The sequence below is a fragment of the Zalophus californianus genome, chromosome 2 (genome assembly GCF_009762305.2).
Source record: "Zalophus californianus isolate mZalCal1 chromosome 2, mZalCal1.pri.v2, whole genome shotgun sequence".
Classification (NCBI taxonomy): Eukaryota; Metazoa; Chordata; class Mammalia; order Carnivora; family Otariidae; genus Zalophus; species Zalophus californianus.
Window position 1 is genome coordinate 153,716,999 of NC_045596.1, and position 19,783 is coordinate 153,736,781.

The following is a 19,783-nucleotide window of genomic DNA, read 5'->3' on the forward strand; positions in this document are numbered from 1 at the left end:
CACACCGTACTTCCTTCTTTCCTTCTCTTCCAACAATATTACTGCAGATTTCTTATTGACTTCACATTTATTCTCAACAGTATCATTAGTTTTTCATTCACCAGCAGCCACTGTGTCTTCACAGAAAAGGCGGACTCCTGCTTTCTCCTACAGTGGGCCCTAAGTTCTCTGACAGACTGATAGGTGGCTGTAATTCATAAAAAGTGTTAACATATAGACCATGTTCTCTGTGCGCTTATAGATTCTCAATAGCCTTTCTTCTTCCAGACACTGAGAATTAAAGTGGTTCAGATCCTGATTACTTTGTTAAAAGCCAGTGGAGGTTGTAGTCACAATGGTAACTGTTATTTATTGAGCACTTGCTATGCGCCAGGCACCTTGTGAGACACTTTCCTAGCTTCCTAACAATCCATGAAGTAGATAGTAGACCACCCTCATTTTACAGATGGCAAGACTGGGCCTTTCGGAGGTTAAGCAACTTGCTGGAGGGACACGGTCTGTAAGTGGGAGCTGTGATTCAAATCCTGCTCTCTGACTCCAAAGCCCACCCATTATCCAATTACTTAACAACCTCTCCCCGCGATTGGCCCCGTCTGAAAACAGCTACTCTAAAGATGACAACTATCAACAACAACAGAACAAATAAACAACAAAACAAAGACTAAGGAGGATTGGCGAAGATGTGGACAAACTGGAAATCCTGTGCACTGCTCAGAGGAATGCAAACTGGGGTAACCACTCTGGACAACAGGATGGAGGGTCCTTAAAAAAAACAACTGAAAACAGAACTACCCTATGATCCAGCAAACCCACTTCTGGGTCTATACCCAGAAGAACTGAAAGCGAGGTGTCACGCAGATATTCGCACACCCATATTCACAGTGGTATTATTCACAATAACCAAAAGATGGAAGCCACCCCGGTGTCCATGGACAGACGAATGGAAAAACAAAATGTGGTCTATCCATATAATGGAAAACTATCCATCCTTAAAAAGGAAAGAAAGCCTTTCACATGCCACAGCATGGATGAACTTTGAAGACATCATGCAAAGGGAAATAAGCCAGGCACAAAAGGACAAATATTGCATGACCCTACCTCTCTAATGTGGCTAGAGTAGCCACACACATGGAGACAGGAAGGTTGCCAAGGGCTGGGGGAAAAGAAGCATGGAGTTTTTGTTTAAGGGGTACAGGATTTCAGTTTTGCAAGATGGAGAGTTCTAGAAATGGATGGTGATGATGGCCTCACAATGTGAATATACTTTACATTACACAACTATATACTTGAAAGTGATCAAGGTGACAAATTTTGTGTGACGTGTATTTTACCACCATTTAAGAAGAAGAAAAAAAAAAAAGCTACTCTGCCTGGCCTAGATTTTTCAAGGGGTTGGCAATTTTCCACTCATGGGGTGGATCCTGCAAAGAGACAATAAACCAGTCTTAACCATCTCTCTGTGGGTCTCTAAGCCCCCATCCCAGTCCTATGATGGAAGTGCTAGGTGGGGTCCATGGGTGAAGCAAACATGGGTCTGCCCTCAGAGAGCTTCTAGTCAGTGTGGGAGATGGGCACGTGGTCACAGAATGCCTTCTTGAGGGGGTCTATGAAGTGTCCCCTTACCTGGGAAAACGTGATCTCTCCCCTCATGAGGCGGGCACTGGAGCCATCCGGGCCTCCTCTCCTGAAAGCTTCTTTCAGAAAGCCTCTGGAAGACACAAAGGAACAACAGCATGGATGTTCAGAAGACTTCATCACAGCAGCATGTAGGGTTCAGACACTATTCCTATCCATAGGCAAACTGCTGTTAGAAAGGCATTCTGCCGTGGAGGGGGAAAGGCAATGTTCAAGTTGTGAGCTTAGCCCGAAAGAGCAATCTAACCGGGACGTGAGACCATAAACTAAATGACGACCATGCTGGCAGGTGAAGCAGCTCACAGGGGACCACCTAGCAGAGACTCTTCAACTGTTAGTACTTCTGGCTTTGCCACTTAAGGGACAAACTCAAGACTGGGTATGCATTCACTCCCATCTTCAGCTCATTTGCACAAGGCACTGCTCCAAAGGACTGCTTTATTAATACATATTCTTCAAAGGGAATGAAATATCTTTTTCTCGTTTTGATTCTGAACATATAGTTTCTATTTCATTGTAATTTTATTTAATTTTTAAAAAGTTTCCCATGTTATGAGCTAAATTGTACCCCCCCACCTCCAATTCATATGTCGAAGTCCTAATCCCCAGCACTTCAGAATGCGACTGTATTTGGAGACAGGGCCTTTAAAGAGGTGATTACATTAAAATGAGGTCATTAAGGTGGGCCCTGTGTAATGAGTGCCGTCCCGAGGAGGAAATCAGGACTCAGACCTGAACAGAGGGAAGACCACGTGAGGACACAGGTAGAAGGCAGCCGTCTACAAGCCAAGGAGAGAGGCCTCAGGAAAAACCAACCCTGCCGCCATCTTGATCTTGGACCTCTAGCCTCTGGAACTACTGTCGAAGCCACCCAGTCTGTGGTGCTTGGTTATGGCAGCTCTAGCCATCTAACACGCCTCAGCTCATATTCATCCCTTGTACACAGACCCAAGGAGGAGCAGACACAGAGGGAGAGAGACCAGCTCATTACCCTCTCACCTCCTTACATTAGGAAATACAAGTTTCCATTCCATTCTCTTGATAATGCCCCCCCCCACCGCCCCCGTGGTGGATCTGCTACCTTCACATGGCCAGCTGGGTGTCATCGGACAGATAAAGGGTGGTACGTATGTGGCACACACACACACACACACACACACACACACACACACACCCCTCCACCCCCTTGCACCCCCCGCAGATGTTGATAATCCATCACCACATCCTATTCCCCTGAGCCTAGACGCTCACGGGCAATCCTTAATAAAGTGCCCCAGGCAAATATTTACAATGCACGGGAATTGGTGAGCCAGTTAAAATTATTTACCATTCCCAAGTAAGACAATAAATATCTCTGACCTGGGAGTTTCATTTCTGAAAACAGTCAACTCCCTTCTATCCCACTAACCGTCTTGCAGGTAACAATGACCGACTTCGCATGAAATGTGGAAAGATATATTCCTACTATAGTAGCCTTGCTCAACTTTCCAGTAACAGCAATGGCTTTGCCACACCTTTGCCACCAGTTGTTATTTATTTATTTATTTGAAAGATTTTTATCTTTAAGTAATCTCTACACCCAATGTAGGGCTCGAGCTTACAACCCTGAGATCAAGAGCCACATGTTCCATTGACTGAGCCAGCCAGGCACTGCCCTGCCAGTTGTCTTTTTTTTTTTTTTAAACAGAGTTATTAAATTGTAATTACATACCATCAAGTCCATGTTTTAAGAGTATGATTCAATGATTTGTAGTAAATTTACAGTTGTGCAAACATCAGCACATGCCAGTTTTAGAACATTCATCACCTCAAAAGATCCCTCATACCTTTCTGCAGCTGACCTCCAGTTTGAAGAATCAACACACAATTCAACTCAACTATCTTGTATTGAGCACCTAGGCATGCAAGACATTGTGCTGGGTGCTGTGATATAAAAATGGAAAAGTGTGACTGCATTCTTAGGGAGCTCACAGGAGACAAGGGAGTCAACATATAAGCAAGTAACTATAACACACTGGATGAGTGGGATGGAAAGCAAAGGGAAAATTATTTTTTCTGCCTGGAGAATGGGGGCTGATAGAAGAACAGGAGCTGAGGGAAGAATCTAACTATAGAGAAAGGAGATACCAATGTATCTATAAGACGAATCAGGCAGTAATAATAATAAAGGAAGCAATTTGAAATATGAACATTGTTGGATTGGAAAACATGAATTCCAAATTTTAAGGATGGCTAATAAAAGCAGTGAACAGTGAAATGGCCATCACACAAAGTGAAATTAGTGAATAAAAAGACACGATACAGTTTTCAAGAACAAAGAGTAAAACGATGAAGCAACTGAAGTTAATGAGCAAAACGAAAAGACCTAGGGGGGGCCAAATTCCTTTAATAAGCAAACAATAAGAATTCCAGAAGGATTGGGGTGCCTGGATGGCTCAGTCAGTTGAGTGTCAGACTCTTCGTATCCCCTCAGGTCATGATCTCATGGGCCGTGGAATCGAGCCCTGCATGACACTCCTTGCTCACTGGAGAGTCTGCTTGAAATATTCTCTCTCTCCCCCTCTGCCCCTCCTCCTGCACGTGCGCACGCCTGTGTGTGCGCACGCTCTCTCCTTCTCTCAAATAAATAAATCTTCAAAAAAAAAATCCACTAGGATTGATCAGAGAAGCAGTAGGAATAACAGGAGAACACTTCTCTGTGCTGAAGAAAGATTTGAGTCCTTAGATCAAAAGTATACCAATTACCAAGGCAAAACTAATAACAAACAAACAAACAAACAAGACCCCCACAATAGGCATATGTGGGGGAACTATGTCAATTCCTAGAATAAGAAAGAGTAACAACCTTTTGTGTAAAAACAGATTATACACAAAAGAAAAACAATTTAGAGTGACATTAGTCTTTTATCTGTAACTTTCGATGTCAGAAGATTGTGGAAAAATATTCACTAGGCATTGAGATAAAAAGAAACAATGGCCCCAAAATTCTATCCCCAGACAATTTATTATACATTTTGGAAGGCAACAGAAAATCCCAGCATGTAAAACTAATGTTTACCATCACATGCATTTCCTGAAAAAAAAAAAAAAATTCAAGGAAGATTTCCAGTCAACTTAAAGATAGATCAAAATAGAAAGTTGAGAATAGGACAAATGTGGTTTAAAGGAAATTGGAAATGAAATTTCTCAAAATACCACTTGCCATAGCATTAGAAAAAACCAGAAATAAACCTAATGAAAGAGGTTTAAGACCTCTCTCTAGAAAACTACAAAACTAAGAGAAATTAAAGACCTCAATAGATGGAGAGATCTCTATCAAGTTTATGAATCGGGAGACTTAATATGGTTTCGGCAAAAATTCTCACCAAACTGATATAAAGATTTAATTCACTCCAATCGTAATCCCAGCAGATTTTGTGTGTAAGTGTGAAAATTGACACACCGATTACAAAATTTATCTGGAAACTAGAGGACACAGAATAGCCAAACAAATCTTTAAGAATAAATATGAAGGATTTATATTACATGATTTTAAAATTTACTATAAATTAAGACAATGTAGTATTATTGCACAGACCTACACATCAACTAGGCATAATAGGGAGTCCAGAAATAGACCTCTACATATATGGTCATTTGATTTTTTTCAACAAAGGCACCACTAAAATTTAATGTGGGGAAGGTTTTTTTCAATAAATGACTTTAGAGCAACTGGATATCCATAGGGGGTGGGGAGGCTTCACACCATACACAAAATTTGTTTTGAAGTGGATCATACACCTAAATGTGAAAGTTAAAACAATCTAGCTTCTAGAAGAAAGTGGGGTATCTTCATGACCTTTAAGTAAGCAAAAATTTCATAAAAGGACACCAAAAGCAGGGGCGCCTGGGTGGCTCAGTCAGTTAAGCATCCGACTCTTTTTTTTTTTTAAAGATCTTATTTATTTATTTGAGAGAGAGAGTGTGAGAGAGAGAGCATGAGAGCAGGGTGAGGGGCAGAGGGAGAAGCAAACTCCCCGCTGAGCAGGGAGCCTGATGCAGGGCTTGATCCCAGGACCGCAGGATCATGACCTGAGCTGAAGGCAGATGCTTAACCGACTGAGCCACCCAGGTGTCCCAAGCATCCAACTCTTGATCTCAGTTCAGGTCTTGATCTTGGGGTCGTGGGTTCAAGCCCATTCGGGGAAAAAAAAAAAAAAAAGGACACAAAAAGCACTAACATAAAACAACAACAAAAAAGATAACTTAGTTGTAATTAAAATCAAGACTTTCTGTTCATCGAAGATATCACTGAGAAAGTGAATGAGTTAAGTCATATACATGGATATGCCTGCAATACATATGACAAAGGACTTGTATCAAGAATATCCCACTCCCCCTGCTTGTGTTCCCTCTCTCTCTGTGTCTCTCTCTTTCAAATAAATAAATAAAATCTTTTTAAAACAAACAAACAAACAAACAAAAAAGAATATACAAAGAACTCCTAATATCAATAAGAGAAAGACAACCCAATTGAAAAATGGGCAAACAACTTGAACAAGAGTTTCACTCAAGAGAATTATCAAATGGCCTATAAGCATACAAAAAGAAGCCCAGTATCATTATTCATCAGGGAAATACAACTTAAAAACCACAATGAGATGCCACTATATACCCACCAGAATCACTACATTTAAACACCCTAAGAATATCAAAGACTAAAGACCATGTGGAGAAAGTGGACCTCTCTTCTACTCCTGGTAGGAGTATAATTTGATACCAGTTTAGAAAATGGCAATCTCTATTAAGCACTTTTATATCGACAGGGGGCACAAACCTTTGTGTAATAAAGTTATAAGGCACACACCTTTATGCAACAATTAAGATAGCATCAAAAAATGCAAAATGAAGGGAGTGGGGATTATATCAGGACAGCACACTGAGCATGTATCTATTTCTCTCTGCCTAAAATCCCACTGAGATCATACAAAAGCTATCCTTAACAGATTTAAAAAGAAAAACACCTTCAGTAGTTCAGAAAACCAAGAAAATGTAAATTATTGGACTAAAAGACACGAGAAAATCTTGGAAGACAGATGTAGCCTGGAACATATTAATTTAAAAAAGAGAGAAAGGAGGAAAACAAGAGCCCAAACATGTGAAAAGAAGTCCACTGTTGCTCTTGCTCCACTAAGCCCAAGAGCAGGTTCAAAGTCACTTCAATAAACTCCACAAGTAGAAAGTGGACTTGGGGGCTTCTGACAGCTGATATGCTCTCTCCCCTTCCTTCTACCATTTCATTTATTCATTAGCAAACATTCATTGTGCACCTTCTATGTGCCAGGCACTGTTGTAGGCAATGTGAAGGAAAGATTGAACAAAGCTCTCTTTCAGGAGCTCACATTCTAGTGGGGGGAGAGGGGGGAGAAAGAATAAGCTGGTAAATTATATAATATTTTAGTGAGAAATATTGAGAAAAATTAATCTGTAAAGGAGACAGTGTTCCAGTTATTATTGCTACATAAAACATCAACCCAAAATCCGTGGCTTAAAACAACCACAGTCATTTTATTATCTCTCAAGGTTTCTGTGGGTCAGGAGTTAGAGAAGGGCTCAGCTGGGCAGGTTCTGACTCAGGATCTCTCCTGTGTCTGCAATCAGATGGCAGCCAGAACAGGATGGGGGAAAGGGAGAGCTGAAGCAGCTGGGGACTGACCAGGCATGTCTTTCTCTCCCAAATAGTCTCAGGGCCTCTCCATGTGGTCTTTCCAGGTCAGTTAGCATTAAAAAGAAAACCACATCTCAAAATGGAGTTACTTATGTTAAGGCCCCACATCAGTTAAGACTTCACACTTAACTAACTGCAGTTTCAAACCCCCCCCCCACTGCCCCGCCCTCACCACATAATCTTTAACAGGGCAAACTGGAATTTCCTGGCCAACACTAGGAAGTAAGCCCCTGATAGACCACTTCCATTCCCCTTAGGAGGGTGAGTTGTCGGAAAAAATGCATTCCTTGCTAGTAAATTCCCCTTTTCTGCCCCCTTTACCTTTAAAAACCTACTTTGGACAGCTCTTCTACTTAGTAGATGGAATGCTGCCTGACTTATGAATCATTTAATAAAGCCAATTAGATCTTCAAATTTACTTGGTTGAATTTAGGGTTTTTTTTAAGCACTAGTTGGGGATTTCTCCCAGCATGGAAGCCTCAGGGCAGTCAGACTGCTTATCCAGTGGCTGAAGGCTTCAAGAGTGATATTTCAGTGAGCAAAGAGAAAGCTGCAACACATTTATAACCGAAACTCAAAATCACAGGGCAGGGTATCACTTCTGCCATACTCTGTTGGTCATAAAAGTCCACCCCACTTCTAGCAGAGGGAGTAAGGAGTGCACCTCAATGGGAAGTGTCAGAATCACAGGTAAAAAGTGCACATGGGTGGGAGATACTGCTGTGGCCATCTTTAGAAAATATAACGTTAGGGGTAGAAAGTCATCTCTCTTAATTAACAACTAAAATACAATTATTCCAATCACTTTATTTTTAAAGATGGGGCTGAGAGAGCTTAACTGGCTAGTCCCAAGTCACACGGCTAGTGGTGGGGAGGCCATTACATAATGGCTCCCATTCCAGATTTAAATATTCTACTGTATGGAGACTGTAGAAGACTCAGAGCCCTATGAGTATAGTTACATACAATTTAAATTTAAAATTCTGATTCCAATTTTTTTTAAAGATTTTATCTATGAGAGAGAGAGCGTGCGCGTATGTGCGCACAGGCGGGGGGGGGGGCAGAGGGAGAAGCAGACTCCCCGCTCAGCAGGGAGCCCGACGTGGGACTCGATCCTGGGACTCCAGGGTCATGACCTGAGCCGAAGGCAGAGGCCTAACTGACTGAGCCACCCAGATGCCCCTAATGATTCCCATTTTTAATAACATTGGAAATTCAGCAATCATCCTCTTTGTTTCAGTAAAATACACATAACATAAAATTGACCATTTTAACCATTTTTAAGTGTACAGTTCAGTGCCATTAAGTACATTCCCATTGTTGTGCCACCACCACGGCCATCCATCTCCAGAACCTCTTCATCTTCCCATCTTTGCAAAACTCTGTGCCATTAAACAATAATTCCCCATTTCCCTTCCCGGCAATCATTTTAAACCAGATTATATTTTATATATGTTTTCACCTCCTCAATCTTCCACAAAATATCAACTATATAGGAAATTTAATCTTATACCATTAACTACGAGAATCTTTGTTAGTGGTTTTCATACAATGGAACCCTTGAAACCTCCCACTATGTCTAGAATTCATTTGCTGTCCCCCAAAGGGATTCTTCTTCACGTGCTGAAAACACACATCCATAGCTAATAATGAATGAGTCAGAGCAGCTGGAAGCAGATGTGTCCCATGATAAAACTGGAGTGGAAGTGATCCACCTGCCTGGGGAAAGTTCCGGTGTGAGTGAGCACCAGGACAGCTAAGCTGGCCTGGGCATGGCAGCGTGGGGTGTACTGCAGTTGAGTTCCGATGCTAACTACGCAGAGTTTGCACAGACCCCACAGGTTGAGGGCAAGTCCTCCACAGAATGAGCTCACCTCAGATACCAGCCACAAGTCTCGGGGAGGGGGATCTCCAGTCCACCCATACTTCTGACCTACTGGATATAAATTTGGAGGTTCCCACAACCCTCTAGGTCTGATAATTCACTAGAACAACTCAAAGAATTCAGAAAAGTGCTATACTTACTATGATCACAGTTTTATTTTATTTTTTTAAAGATTTTATTTTCAAGTAATCTCCACACCCAACGTGGGGTTTGAACTCACAACCCTGAGATCAAGAGTCACACACTCTACCGACTGGGCCAGCCAGGTGCCCCTGCAGTTTTATTTGAAAGACACATGAGACAAGTTCTGGGAGGGCATGCAGAACATCTGTGCCCTCTCCCTGTGAAATCAGAGCATGTCACCCTCCAGGCAAATCGGTGTTCACTAAATAGGAAGCTCCAGTGAGCTAGAGTGTGCAGAGATTTTATTAGGGTTTCATTATGTGGGCACGGTTGAGTAAATCATTGGCTATCTGATTCAACTCAATTCTCTGCTTCCTCCCTAGAGGTCTGGCTGGCCCAAAGTCCCAAACCTCTAATCACTCAGTTGGCCTTGCTGGTGACCAGTCCCAATCATGAAGATTAGTAAGCGCCCCCATGAGCCATCTCACTGTAACAATGGCATTCCTCTCCCTCAGGAAATCCCAACGGTCTTTAGAAGCTCTGTGCTAGGGGCGCCTGGGTGGCTCAGTCGTTACATGTCTGCCTTCGACTCAGGTCATGATCCCAGCGTCCTGGGATAGAGTCCCGCATGGGGAGCCTGCTTCTCCCTCTCCAGCTCCCTGCTTCTTGTGTTCCCTCTCTCACAGTTTCTCTCTGTCAAATAAATAAATAAAATCTTAAAAAAAAAAAAGAAGCTCTCTGCTAGGACAAACAGCAAATTCTTCATTACACAAAAAATAAAGATACCAATAATTATGCATGCTGACAGAAAAGGTTGTGTTAATAGACTAAGTTACTGTCTATGCACATTAAAAAATCATAGGTAATCGTAAAGAAACTAGAAACAAAATGTACCCATACAAAGACGAGAAATGTTTCCCCAAGAGAAAACCGGAGAAAAAGAAAACTTGATCAATACAACTATAGACAGGAAAAAGAAGAGGAATAAAAGGGGCACCTGGTGGCTCAGATGGTTAAGCATCTGCCTTCAGCTCAAGAGTCCTGGGATCGAGCCCCACGTCAGGCTCCCTGCTCAGCAGAGAATCTGCTTCTCCCTCTGCCTCTCCTCTCCACTTGTGCCCCCCACCCCAAATAAATAAATAAAATCTTAAAAAAAAAAAGAAGAGGAATAAAAGAAGGAACACAAAACACAAAACATCATGGTAGGAATCAAGAGTTCAGAGAAATTAAGAAGAAAATGACAAACAATCCAGTACAAAACCAGGCACCATCCTGTTGTGGAATACCATGGAGCGGTTAAAAAAGGAAAGGTAGATATATAAATAGACAGAGACACAGGAAGATGTCCCATTGTTAAGTGAAGTAAAATAATTAAAATGAAGTAAATGAAGTAAAAAAAAAATTAAGACCTAGAATAGCATGTGTACTATGATCCTATCGTTTTTTTTTAAATCTATCTTTCAAACTACCTACCTACCAAACTGTGCATAAACGTGCCTGCAAATTCCTATAAGCAGGTGACAGAATGACAATCCCTTATCTGAAGCCTCAGAACCAAATGAGTTTCAAAAGTCAGGCTTGTTCAGACCGTAAAGGTAAAGGGGGACTATACCATATAGTCAGTAACACCTCCAGGAGGGTCTGGGGCAGCCCTCTTAATCAAACCCATTCGTATTTCTCTCGGGAAATGCGTGACTGCTCACCGTAGTGGGACAGATAAAGATGACAAATAGCCCCACACTTGTTCAGATCATGTTTACTACCCAAATGAGGTCAAGTCAGATTTTGTGGTGAAATGAAGTCAGGTCAGGTTTTGCTATAAAGAATTATGGGGAGGGGGAACCTAAAATACCCCTTGGTTCTGGATCAACCAGGATTATATGTGGGGTGGGGAGAGGAAGAAGGAAGGGTGAAGAGGGTCTGACATTCCTATTCCACATTGTTCTGTTAGTTTGAATATTTTCATAGTAAGAATGGATTTGTGTATTAGTTGTGGAATTAAAACCCATGTGTAAAAAAAAAAAAAAAGATGGCTTCAGAGATGATATAAAATCCCAGAGGTGGTAAATAAGAGGCAAAAGGCCACTACAAATCTGGGGACTGCCCCAGGAGCTCCTGGAAGCATCCAGTAAATACTTCCTGAAATAGTACACACGACATGGATAAGAAGTCCTGATTCTCAGATACTCTTCCTGTATTTGCTGACCGCGTGTCTGTCTCCCTACGAAAACATTTACTGAGCATTGCATAGGACAAGCACCTGAGGTTCTAGAGCACACATTTTTTGGTAGAACTGACGCTCTGCCTATCCCTGTTGTTCGGTCCAGTGGCCCCGGGCACACCTTCCACAGTGAGGCTGTGTGAGAAGGTATTAAATGAAGCACACAACTGTCTACACCCTGCTACCCTCACGGCTTCAGCACCAGGCTCACAGGCTTCCTCTGTCCTCCCCGGCTGGGCCCCTACCTAGGTTCTTCACCTTCATGTCACATTACGGAGCCGGCCCCCTGCTTCTGTCTCACGACGCTCCTCCTCTCTGGCCACACTGGGATAGTCAATGTTCTAGTGCGCACTCCATGCTCTCCAACCCCAAGCCTTTGCTCATGCTGCTCCCTTCACCTGGAATGTTCTCCCTTCCCATCTCTTCCCCACCAATCTCTTAACCATCTTCTCAGGCTCTGCCTCCATTAAAGCTTTTCTGGTTCTCCCATCAGCCCTAATCCCTCCCTCCTTTGAGCCACCTAAGAACTTTGTTCCTTTTATGACACTGCCTTCACCTTGAACTCTGGCTATCTGTGGATGCCTGAATTCACATACCAGATGCCAAGCCTGGTGAAAATGCCCCGTGCAAGGCAGGCCCTTCAGGCTCACCTGCTGAACCAACACCTTCACGGTTCGTTCACAGACTCCAAAGACTAACAAGGTCAAAGTCTTGGAATCAGCCAGCTTTACTATGACCCGTTTTATGGCTGCTGGGAACAATCCTAACCATGGTCATGGAGGGAGTGCATCGTCTGTGCAACACTAGATAAACAGAGTGTGCCCAGTGCATCTCGTGCATATGCACGAGACTTATATAAAGAAAGAAATGTGTTGGAATCCAGCTGCCCATCCACCTTACATGTTACCTAATGTAACCCTCACAAAAATGTCTAGGGGAAGGCATTTTCCTATTTTAAAACTAAGACTACGGTTTTAGATGAGTTGGCTAAGACTGAAACGGATTAAGCGAGGTTACCCAGCAGTCAGTGTTAGGACTGAGATTTTTAATCTGGGTCTGACTCAGAGACCAGTGCTCTTTTAATTACCCCACATTTGCAAACTTGTATACTTGTGACTTTTATTCTTACAGTCACGTTCCCCCCCACATTGATGAGGTCACAGGCACAATTACACCTCATAGCTTACGAGGGTAAGCTCTTTTTATGTCTTTTTTTTTAATCAAATTTATGAGTCAAAAGGAAGTAAAACAACGCTATTGTTAAAAGGGATTCTAGGAAAGCTCACTGGCCTTCTTCAGCTTCTCCCTCCTGCAAATGATCTGAACTGGACAAGCCTGGATGGAGAGCGGCCCTCCATCTTCAATACTTCTCTCCAATCCTAATTATCTGGGATGTGATTATTCTTACTGTGGACTCTGTAGGCACCTTATTTATGTTTTAATGACAATAAATAATTATTGACACGCTAACTACTGGTATTGACATATTGATGTCAATTTACTATTGATATACTTATTGATGTATTTACTCACCGTCTACAAATTGATATCTTTCCCAGAACAGTAATAGCCAAGGGAGGTGGGAAGTCTCAATGAATCAGAGAGGAAATAATCCTAAACTGGGAGTCAAAAAAAAACTGGTTCCATAGCTCCCATAATTACTATGTATTCAAGTTAATCTCCTGCTAGGCTTCAGTTTCTGTATCTGTAAAAGTTAAGGGTGGCTCTAGATTCTGAGACGCCTTTTGGCTCGGCATGCTTGCAGACACCAGTCTTTTATAATATATAGTATAATAGGTTAGACAGCCTGTTGGTCTTTGGTATCACAAGAATTCTAGAATGGGGCATGTGCTGTATTGGTTTGATGTGATTTGAAATCCACTTGTTCTTGACAAAGGCTAATAAAGTAAAGCTGTTGTTAGAAGTAGTTGTTTTGCTGGAAGAGTGAGGTAAACTGTACTGTAACAGCATGTCAACATCTGGTCATCTGCTCCTTTGCCCCTGATACTCAGTAGCTCAATTGCTGAGGGCCTCTCTGGGTGTCTATCAGTAAAAACATGGAGCAGCAATACCGAAAGTTTGAGAACACCATCCAATGGGTGAGGGGACTCGGCCCATTAAAACAGCACTCTGAAGCCCTTGGGGCAAGTAGCTTTTGCTTCAGTAAAGGCGACTCTACTCTTTCCAGAGCAGCCACCAGCTGGGGAATAAAGAGTACACTTCAGGGGCACCTGGGGGGCTCAGTCGTTAAGCGTCTGCCTTCGGCTCAGGTCATGATCCCAGGACCCTGGGATCGAGCCCCGGTCAGGTTCCCCGCTCAGCGGGGAGTCTGCTTCTCCCTCTCCCACTGCCCCTCCCCCCCCAAGCTCGTGTGCTCTCTCTCTCACTCTCAAATAAATAAATAAAATCTTTAAAAAAATAAGTGAAAGTACATCTCAACTGAATTTGGGCTTTATTTCTTTCAGATTCCCCCTTGACTGGAACAATAATGGGATTAATCTATCATTGTTTGGGAGTATGCTGTGTATTGGTTTATGAAGGGGCATTATCCTGTATGCTACAGGCTTGTGAAATACCCCTAGTGAATCTGGGTTAAAGAAATTGCTGCCAAAAGAAACAGTCTCTGAGCATTAATTTGCCATGAAACAAAACAAGACCGAACTCTCAAAGCTTCCACCCTGCTCCTTATCCTTGCCAGTAGTTTAGAATTTAGTCTTCCTTGGGTGTTGCCAGGGTGATCTATCTATCTTTCTTTCTTAAATCTTTTTTATTTATTTGAGAGAGAGAGAGAGTAAGAGAGCACATGAGAGGGGGGAGGGTCAGAGGGAGAAGCAGGCTCCCCGCTGCGCAGGGAGCCCAATGCGGGACTCGATCCAGAATCAAAACCTGAGCCAAAGGCAGTCGCTTAACCAACTGAGCCACCCAGGCGCCCCTGTTTCTTAATTTTTTTAAATTATTTATTTGTTAGAGAGAGAGAGAGGCAGAGATTGCGAGCGCACAAGTGGGGGGAGGGGCAGAGGGACAGGGAGAAGCAGACTCCCCAATGAGCAGGGAGCTCCCTGCGGGGCTTGATCCCAGGACCTGAGCCAATGGAAGGCAGACGCTTAACCAAGTGAGCCACCCTGGCGCTCCCTTCTTAACTTTGTAAACAAATATGCTTTCCTTCCTTCTGACTATAGAAGAAACATATGTTCATAAGCAGATAAACTGGAAAATGCAAAAAAGTAGAAAAATGAAGACAATCATTCATAATCTCATCTGGGATTAATAATCCCAAACACATTCTGGGATATTTCTTCCATACATTTTTCTACATGTAGCTTCGCCCCCCCCCCCCCCCCCGCCCCATAATTGAAACCATGTTGTATAAATTGTTTTACATTCTGGTGGGTTTGTTTTTTTTCAAATATCATTAACAGGTCTTTCCCGATCTGAAAGCTCATCCCGTTTCCTGGTTTACTGGTGACGCTTCCTAGTTCATTTCTCAGTGATTAGGCTTTGGGGCTGTTTCTCTAGTTTGCTATTATAGTTAAGTAAACCCGCAAGGCACAGAACTTTTTTTTCTTTTCCCAACTTCAGCGCGGCTTTAAAGACCCATTCCATTACACAGAATTAAGGGGCAGCAGTTAGCGCGGAGAGCAATTCCTCTCACTTTAGGAAAAGAATCCAATATAGAGGGCAATTTTGGAGTCTTTAGAGACATCTAATTACTTAGCATTTGGAAAGACAATGGGTCTAGTCGCATACATGGGTATTTTTAGGGCCGGGTAATTGTTTTAACCTTCGCAGGGCTCTCACCCTACAGCAATGTGAAGTGCCCAGAGGCAGCTTCTCAGCGGGGGCGGCCGCCCCCTGCGGCGCCGACTCTCCCGCTCCGACCCCGGCGCCGGCTCCCTTACCTGGGCAGCGCCGACTCCTCCGTGCGGTCCAACGCGCCGGCCACCGAGGGCAGCGCCAGGACCCCGTCCAGGTCGAACACGGCCGCACGCAGCGCCATGGCGGCCCACCGAGGCAGACAGCGCCCGGAGCTGCACGGAGGCGGGGAGCTGGCTCGGAGCGGCTGGCCGCCGGGCCTCGCCTCGCACTGGTCCACCCGGGCCCCGCCCCGCCCCGCCCCCTGGCCTGGTCCCGCAGGGGTGGCGACCGACGGGGTGAGCCCGGGCTCTATCTCCACCGCCTCCAGGCATCGAGTTCCCGGGCTCGAGTCCCGTGATAGCTGACCGCTTCACACGAATTTGCCAGACTTTCACTGGTCGGGGGCAGGCCTCAGAGAAGGGGTCTGAGAAATAGCCAGGGGCCACAGACCCCTTAAAGTGTGTGTGTGTGTGTGTGTGTGTGTGTGTGTGTGTGTGTGTGTGTGTGTGCGCGCGCGCGCGCGCTTCATTCAGTGTTTGGATCCTTCCATGTTCCTTTCCATTGGCATATCCACTAAACTAATAGCTTTGTTGCCCCTCCTTTTGGTGCATATATTTACGGATGCCTCACTATCCTGACCACGCTCCCCTCATCACACACTTATCTGTCGAGGCAAAATGTGTTTCAAGAATAAAATATGCTCCAGGGCACCTGGGTGGCTCAGATGGTTAAGCGTCTGCCTTCGGCTCAGGTCATGATCCCAGGGTCCTGGGATCGAGTCCCGCATCGGGCTCCCTGCTCCTTGGGAGCCTGCTTCTCCCTCTGCCTCTCTCTCTCTCTCTCTCTCTGTCTCTCATGAATAAATAAGTAAAATCTTTAAAAAAAAAAAGAATAAAATATGCTCCAGATACCGTATGCCAACTCAGAATACATCTACACCAATCTCTTGTTGGGATGAGGCTTAGAAGTAAAGTTGGAGTACTTATTACCTCTTGGAACATTCTCCTTGTACTAATGCTGCCTAAAAATGTTCCAGCTTTGTTTTAAATCACAGATTCCACACTATTGGCTCCTTTGTTTCTGGACTTTGCTTAAGAGTGTCTGAGTTGTACTTGCCTGAGGATTGCTGGACTCCTCATGCCTGTAGTGTAGCTCTGTGAATTAAAACATGCTTTGGGCCTAGTGTCCCAGCTTGCCAGGAGCATGCCTCAAGACACAAACACCAGAGACCTCTCTGTTTAATGTGTCATCTCTGAATTTATCCAAGATATTCTGCCCCATTTAGCTAGAAGAATGTTGTGAAAGATCATCAGATACCTTACTGAAATCAAGAGGTATTCATCTACAACATTCTTTGTATCTACCAATTATCAATCTGTGGAAGAAGAAAAATGAGTCCACTTTGGGTGTTTTGCTCTGGTGAACTTTGACCATGCTTACGTCTCTTGCCTTATAACCTCATCTGGGATCTGTCTGAGGCTGTTATTAGTGCTTTCTGAAATCCACCCCTACAAAGTAGGAAGTAGGAAGTATGTAGTCAACAATGCCAAATTTAGCAGAGGGAACTGGAAAAAGCCATTCGATTTTGGATTTGGATGACACTGGGTGACCTCCTTCAGAACACTTTTAGTGGTTTTGGAGATAGGAGCTGGATTACCTGGGTTTGAGAGAGGTAAAGAAGTGACTACAACAATCTCTCATGAAGTTGGTGATCTCAAAAGCAAAACTGAGCCTTAAAAAAATAATAATTAAATAAACAAATTGTAACATGGCTTGTAGAGTATGAACCCTCTTAAATTAAATCTCCAACTTAGACTTTCCTTTGGTCTCCAAACTTGCATATCCAACCTCCTACTCCACATCTCTTGAATGTCCAACAGGTATCTCGAATTTATCATGACCAAAACAGAACTCTTGCTGCATTCCCACCTCTCAAACCTGTTCTCCCCAGTACGTTCCTAGTCTTACTCAATGGCACCCCCATTCACTTAATTACTTAGCCCAAAGAACTTGGAGTCGCCTCTGGATTCCCCGTTCCCCTTTAAGCTGTGTGCTCTTGAACTCAGTCCCAGTGATGTCCGGATGATTAGGGCAAAGGTAATAGCTTCAGGTTCAGTGGTGTTTTTTGGCAGTCTTTCTTAAAGGCTCACCCGGGAGCTGACTTCTCCACTACTTTCAAAGGTTTTGTAGGTTCCTAATATCCCGTATTAAAGCTCTCTCTATTTAATAACTAGAGTGATTTCTGCTGCCTCACAGGTGTACCATTTAGGAATACATATCCATATATGTTTGTAAACATAACAAAGCAAAGAGGAAGGACACATTAACAGAATTGGATTTTATAAATCCCCCTTTTGAGAAGGAAAGTAAGAAACACAGAACACGAGACCCCATTTTAAGATGGGGATCATTGAGGGTTAAGAGGAAACTATGAAGCTCTTACAGGGACCTTTGTTTATTCAGGAGCGTTTACGCTGATAAAGTGATCTGGTCTGGAATATTTTGTAATACCTTATGAGTTGCAGAACTTCCTGGCTGAACTGCTTAGCCAAGGTTTAGTGGTCTCAATCCTTTTACTGTGCTCTGCTCTTTCTCATGGGTCACACTTCCCCTAGGTTTTCTGCCAGCCAACATAGAGGAAGGTAAGAGCTCACTCAGCTGGGCTCTGGAAACAGGGTATCTTTTTAAAATGTAAATCACAACCCTTTTGTCTGCTAATTTTAATATTTATAAAATGCATTTGAGGTGATAGCATGAAATCATAAAAACATGACGAATGTGGTAGTGCAAATGCAGAAGTTACACTTCATGCTAATCACTAGATTCACAATGAACTTACAGTAAACTTATATCTGGTTTTGTTTTGGATTTCCTGCCACCGCACCCTTTCCCACCACCTGCTAGACCTTGGTTTTCCAACCCTATTTTAACACTCTATTTAATTCCTGCTGGTTGAGAAAGGATCTCACACTGCTGCTGCTCCTACTGTAGGTGTTTGAATCATGCTAAATTAAAGTTGTCTCTGGTAGTTTTCTGAACCCACATTCCACCTGATGCTTTGTCTTTCTTTAGTGCAGCAAATGAATTTCTTTAATTCATTCAGAAAATTATGTATTAAGCACTTTCTGGGCACTTGGGATTCATTGGAAAATACAACAGACAAAATTAGGGACTAAGAAGCTTCCATTGTAGTGGAATGATGAATTCAAGGAATTTCTAGTTGCTTCTGGAGCAATGAGAATGACATTAGTAATATTTATCGAGGCTACTTGTCATTTTTCTTAGTTGGTTTTTTGTTTTGACTGCCAAACATCTATAACCTCTTCCTATATTTGAAAAATTCTACTCTACAGTGGACATCTGTCATTCAGAGATGCCCAGTGTCCTTCAAACATCTATTTTGATAATTCTCACATTTTGAGTTCTACCTCTGCAAGCTAGACTCCACAAACACCGTTTTTCCTGGGCTTCCTTAATGCTGGTCATATGACTTGTGCTCTGCCCATCAACCTTCTGGCCTGAGATTTGGGTATGGAATGAGCAACTTGAAGCAACAAATGTACCAACAATGGCAAAGCAGATGCATCTAGTTTTTCTGGAGAGGACAGTATGGAGCTTCTCCAGTCTAGTCCTGGATACTTGATATGGATGCAGTGGCACAATGATGGCTTCGTAAAAATTGTACCATGGCATGGTTTGCTGTCATTACGTTCTTGGCTGTGTAGTTTCCAAGCCTGCTTCTCTTGTCCTCCCTGAGATTCTGTGAGCCTGCCTTGAGCTAGGGTGAAGTTCTGTGAGTTAGGCTCAGCAAATCGGATGCACCCAGCCCAGACTTGATAGCAGGAGCTGGTAAAAGGAACAGGGACAGAGGAGAAGGTTGGGTTGGCAGTTTTGGGACAGCAGCAGTATCCAGGGGTCCCAGCTGGCAGGAATGATGCAGGCCTCAGCATTCAGCAACAGGAACAGCGGTGTGTTCCCAAGGCCGGTTCTGCTGTGTGAATTTGGTATTGGCCCTCTCTACTGCTGGTTTTCCAAGTTTGGTTCTCCAAGCTTCCTGAGAGCCTCACCAATAGCCTATCATTAAATATATTCCCTGCCTAAATCAGCCAGCGTAGGCACTTCTCACCCCTTACCAATTCCCAAAACCCTTCTTACTGTGCCTTCTGGAACCTTCTGGAACTCACCATGCCCTTTGGAACTTCAGGGTCATTATCAGCAAGATCCACTCTTTCCCTCAACCTCTTTTCTATTCTCTTGCTCTTCTTGCTTGATCTCAAATGTTGCTCTCCTCTGAGGCACCTATTTTCCCTCTTCTCTCTTCCTCCGCTTGTGTGCCACTGACAGGGGGAGAGGGGGA

The 19,783-nt window shown here is 43.4% G+C and overlaps 1 protein-coding gene across 2 annotated transcripts in view; it reads right to left on the reverse strand.

Moving 5' to 3' along the window:
- EPHX2 (epoxide hydrolase 2) overlaps positions 1–15,642 on the reverse strand; it is a 66,042-nt gene extending 50,400 nt beyond the window's left edge. Inside the window, exons 1-2 of one of the 2 annotated variants that reach the window (XM_027598796.2) lie at positions 15,471–15,642; positions 1,624–1,708 (exon numbers count right to left, since the gene is read on the reverse strand). In XM_027598796.2, coding sequence (XP_027454597.1) covers positions 1,624–1,708; positions 15,471–15,568 — 183 coding nt within the window. In that variant the 5' untranslated portion in view covers positions 15,569–15,642. The remainder of the gene's footprint in view (positions 1–1,623; positions 1,709–15,470) is intronic. The other variant, XM_027598795.2, reaches the window with a different exon arrangement.
- Between the last annotated feature and the right edge of the window lie 4,141 nt (positions 15,643–19,783).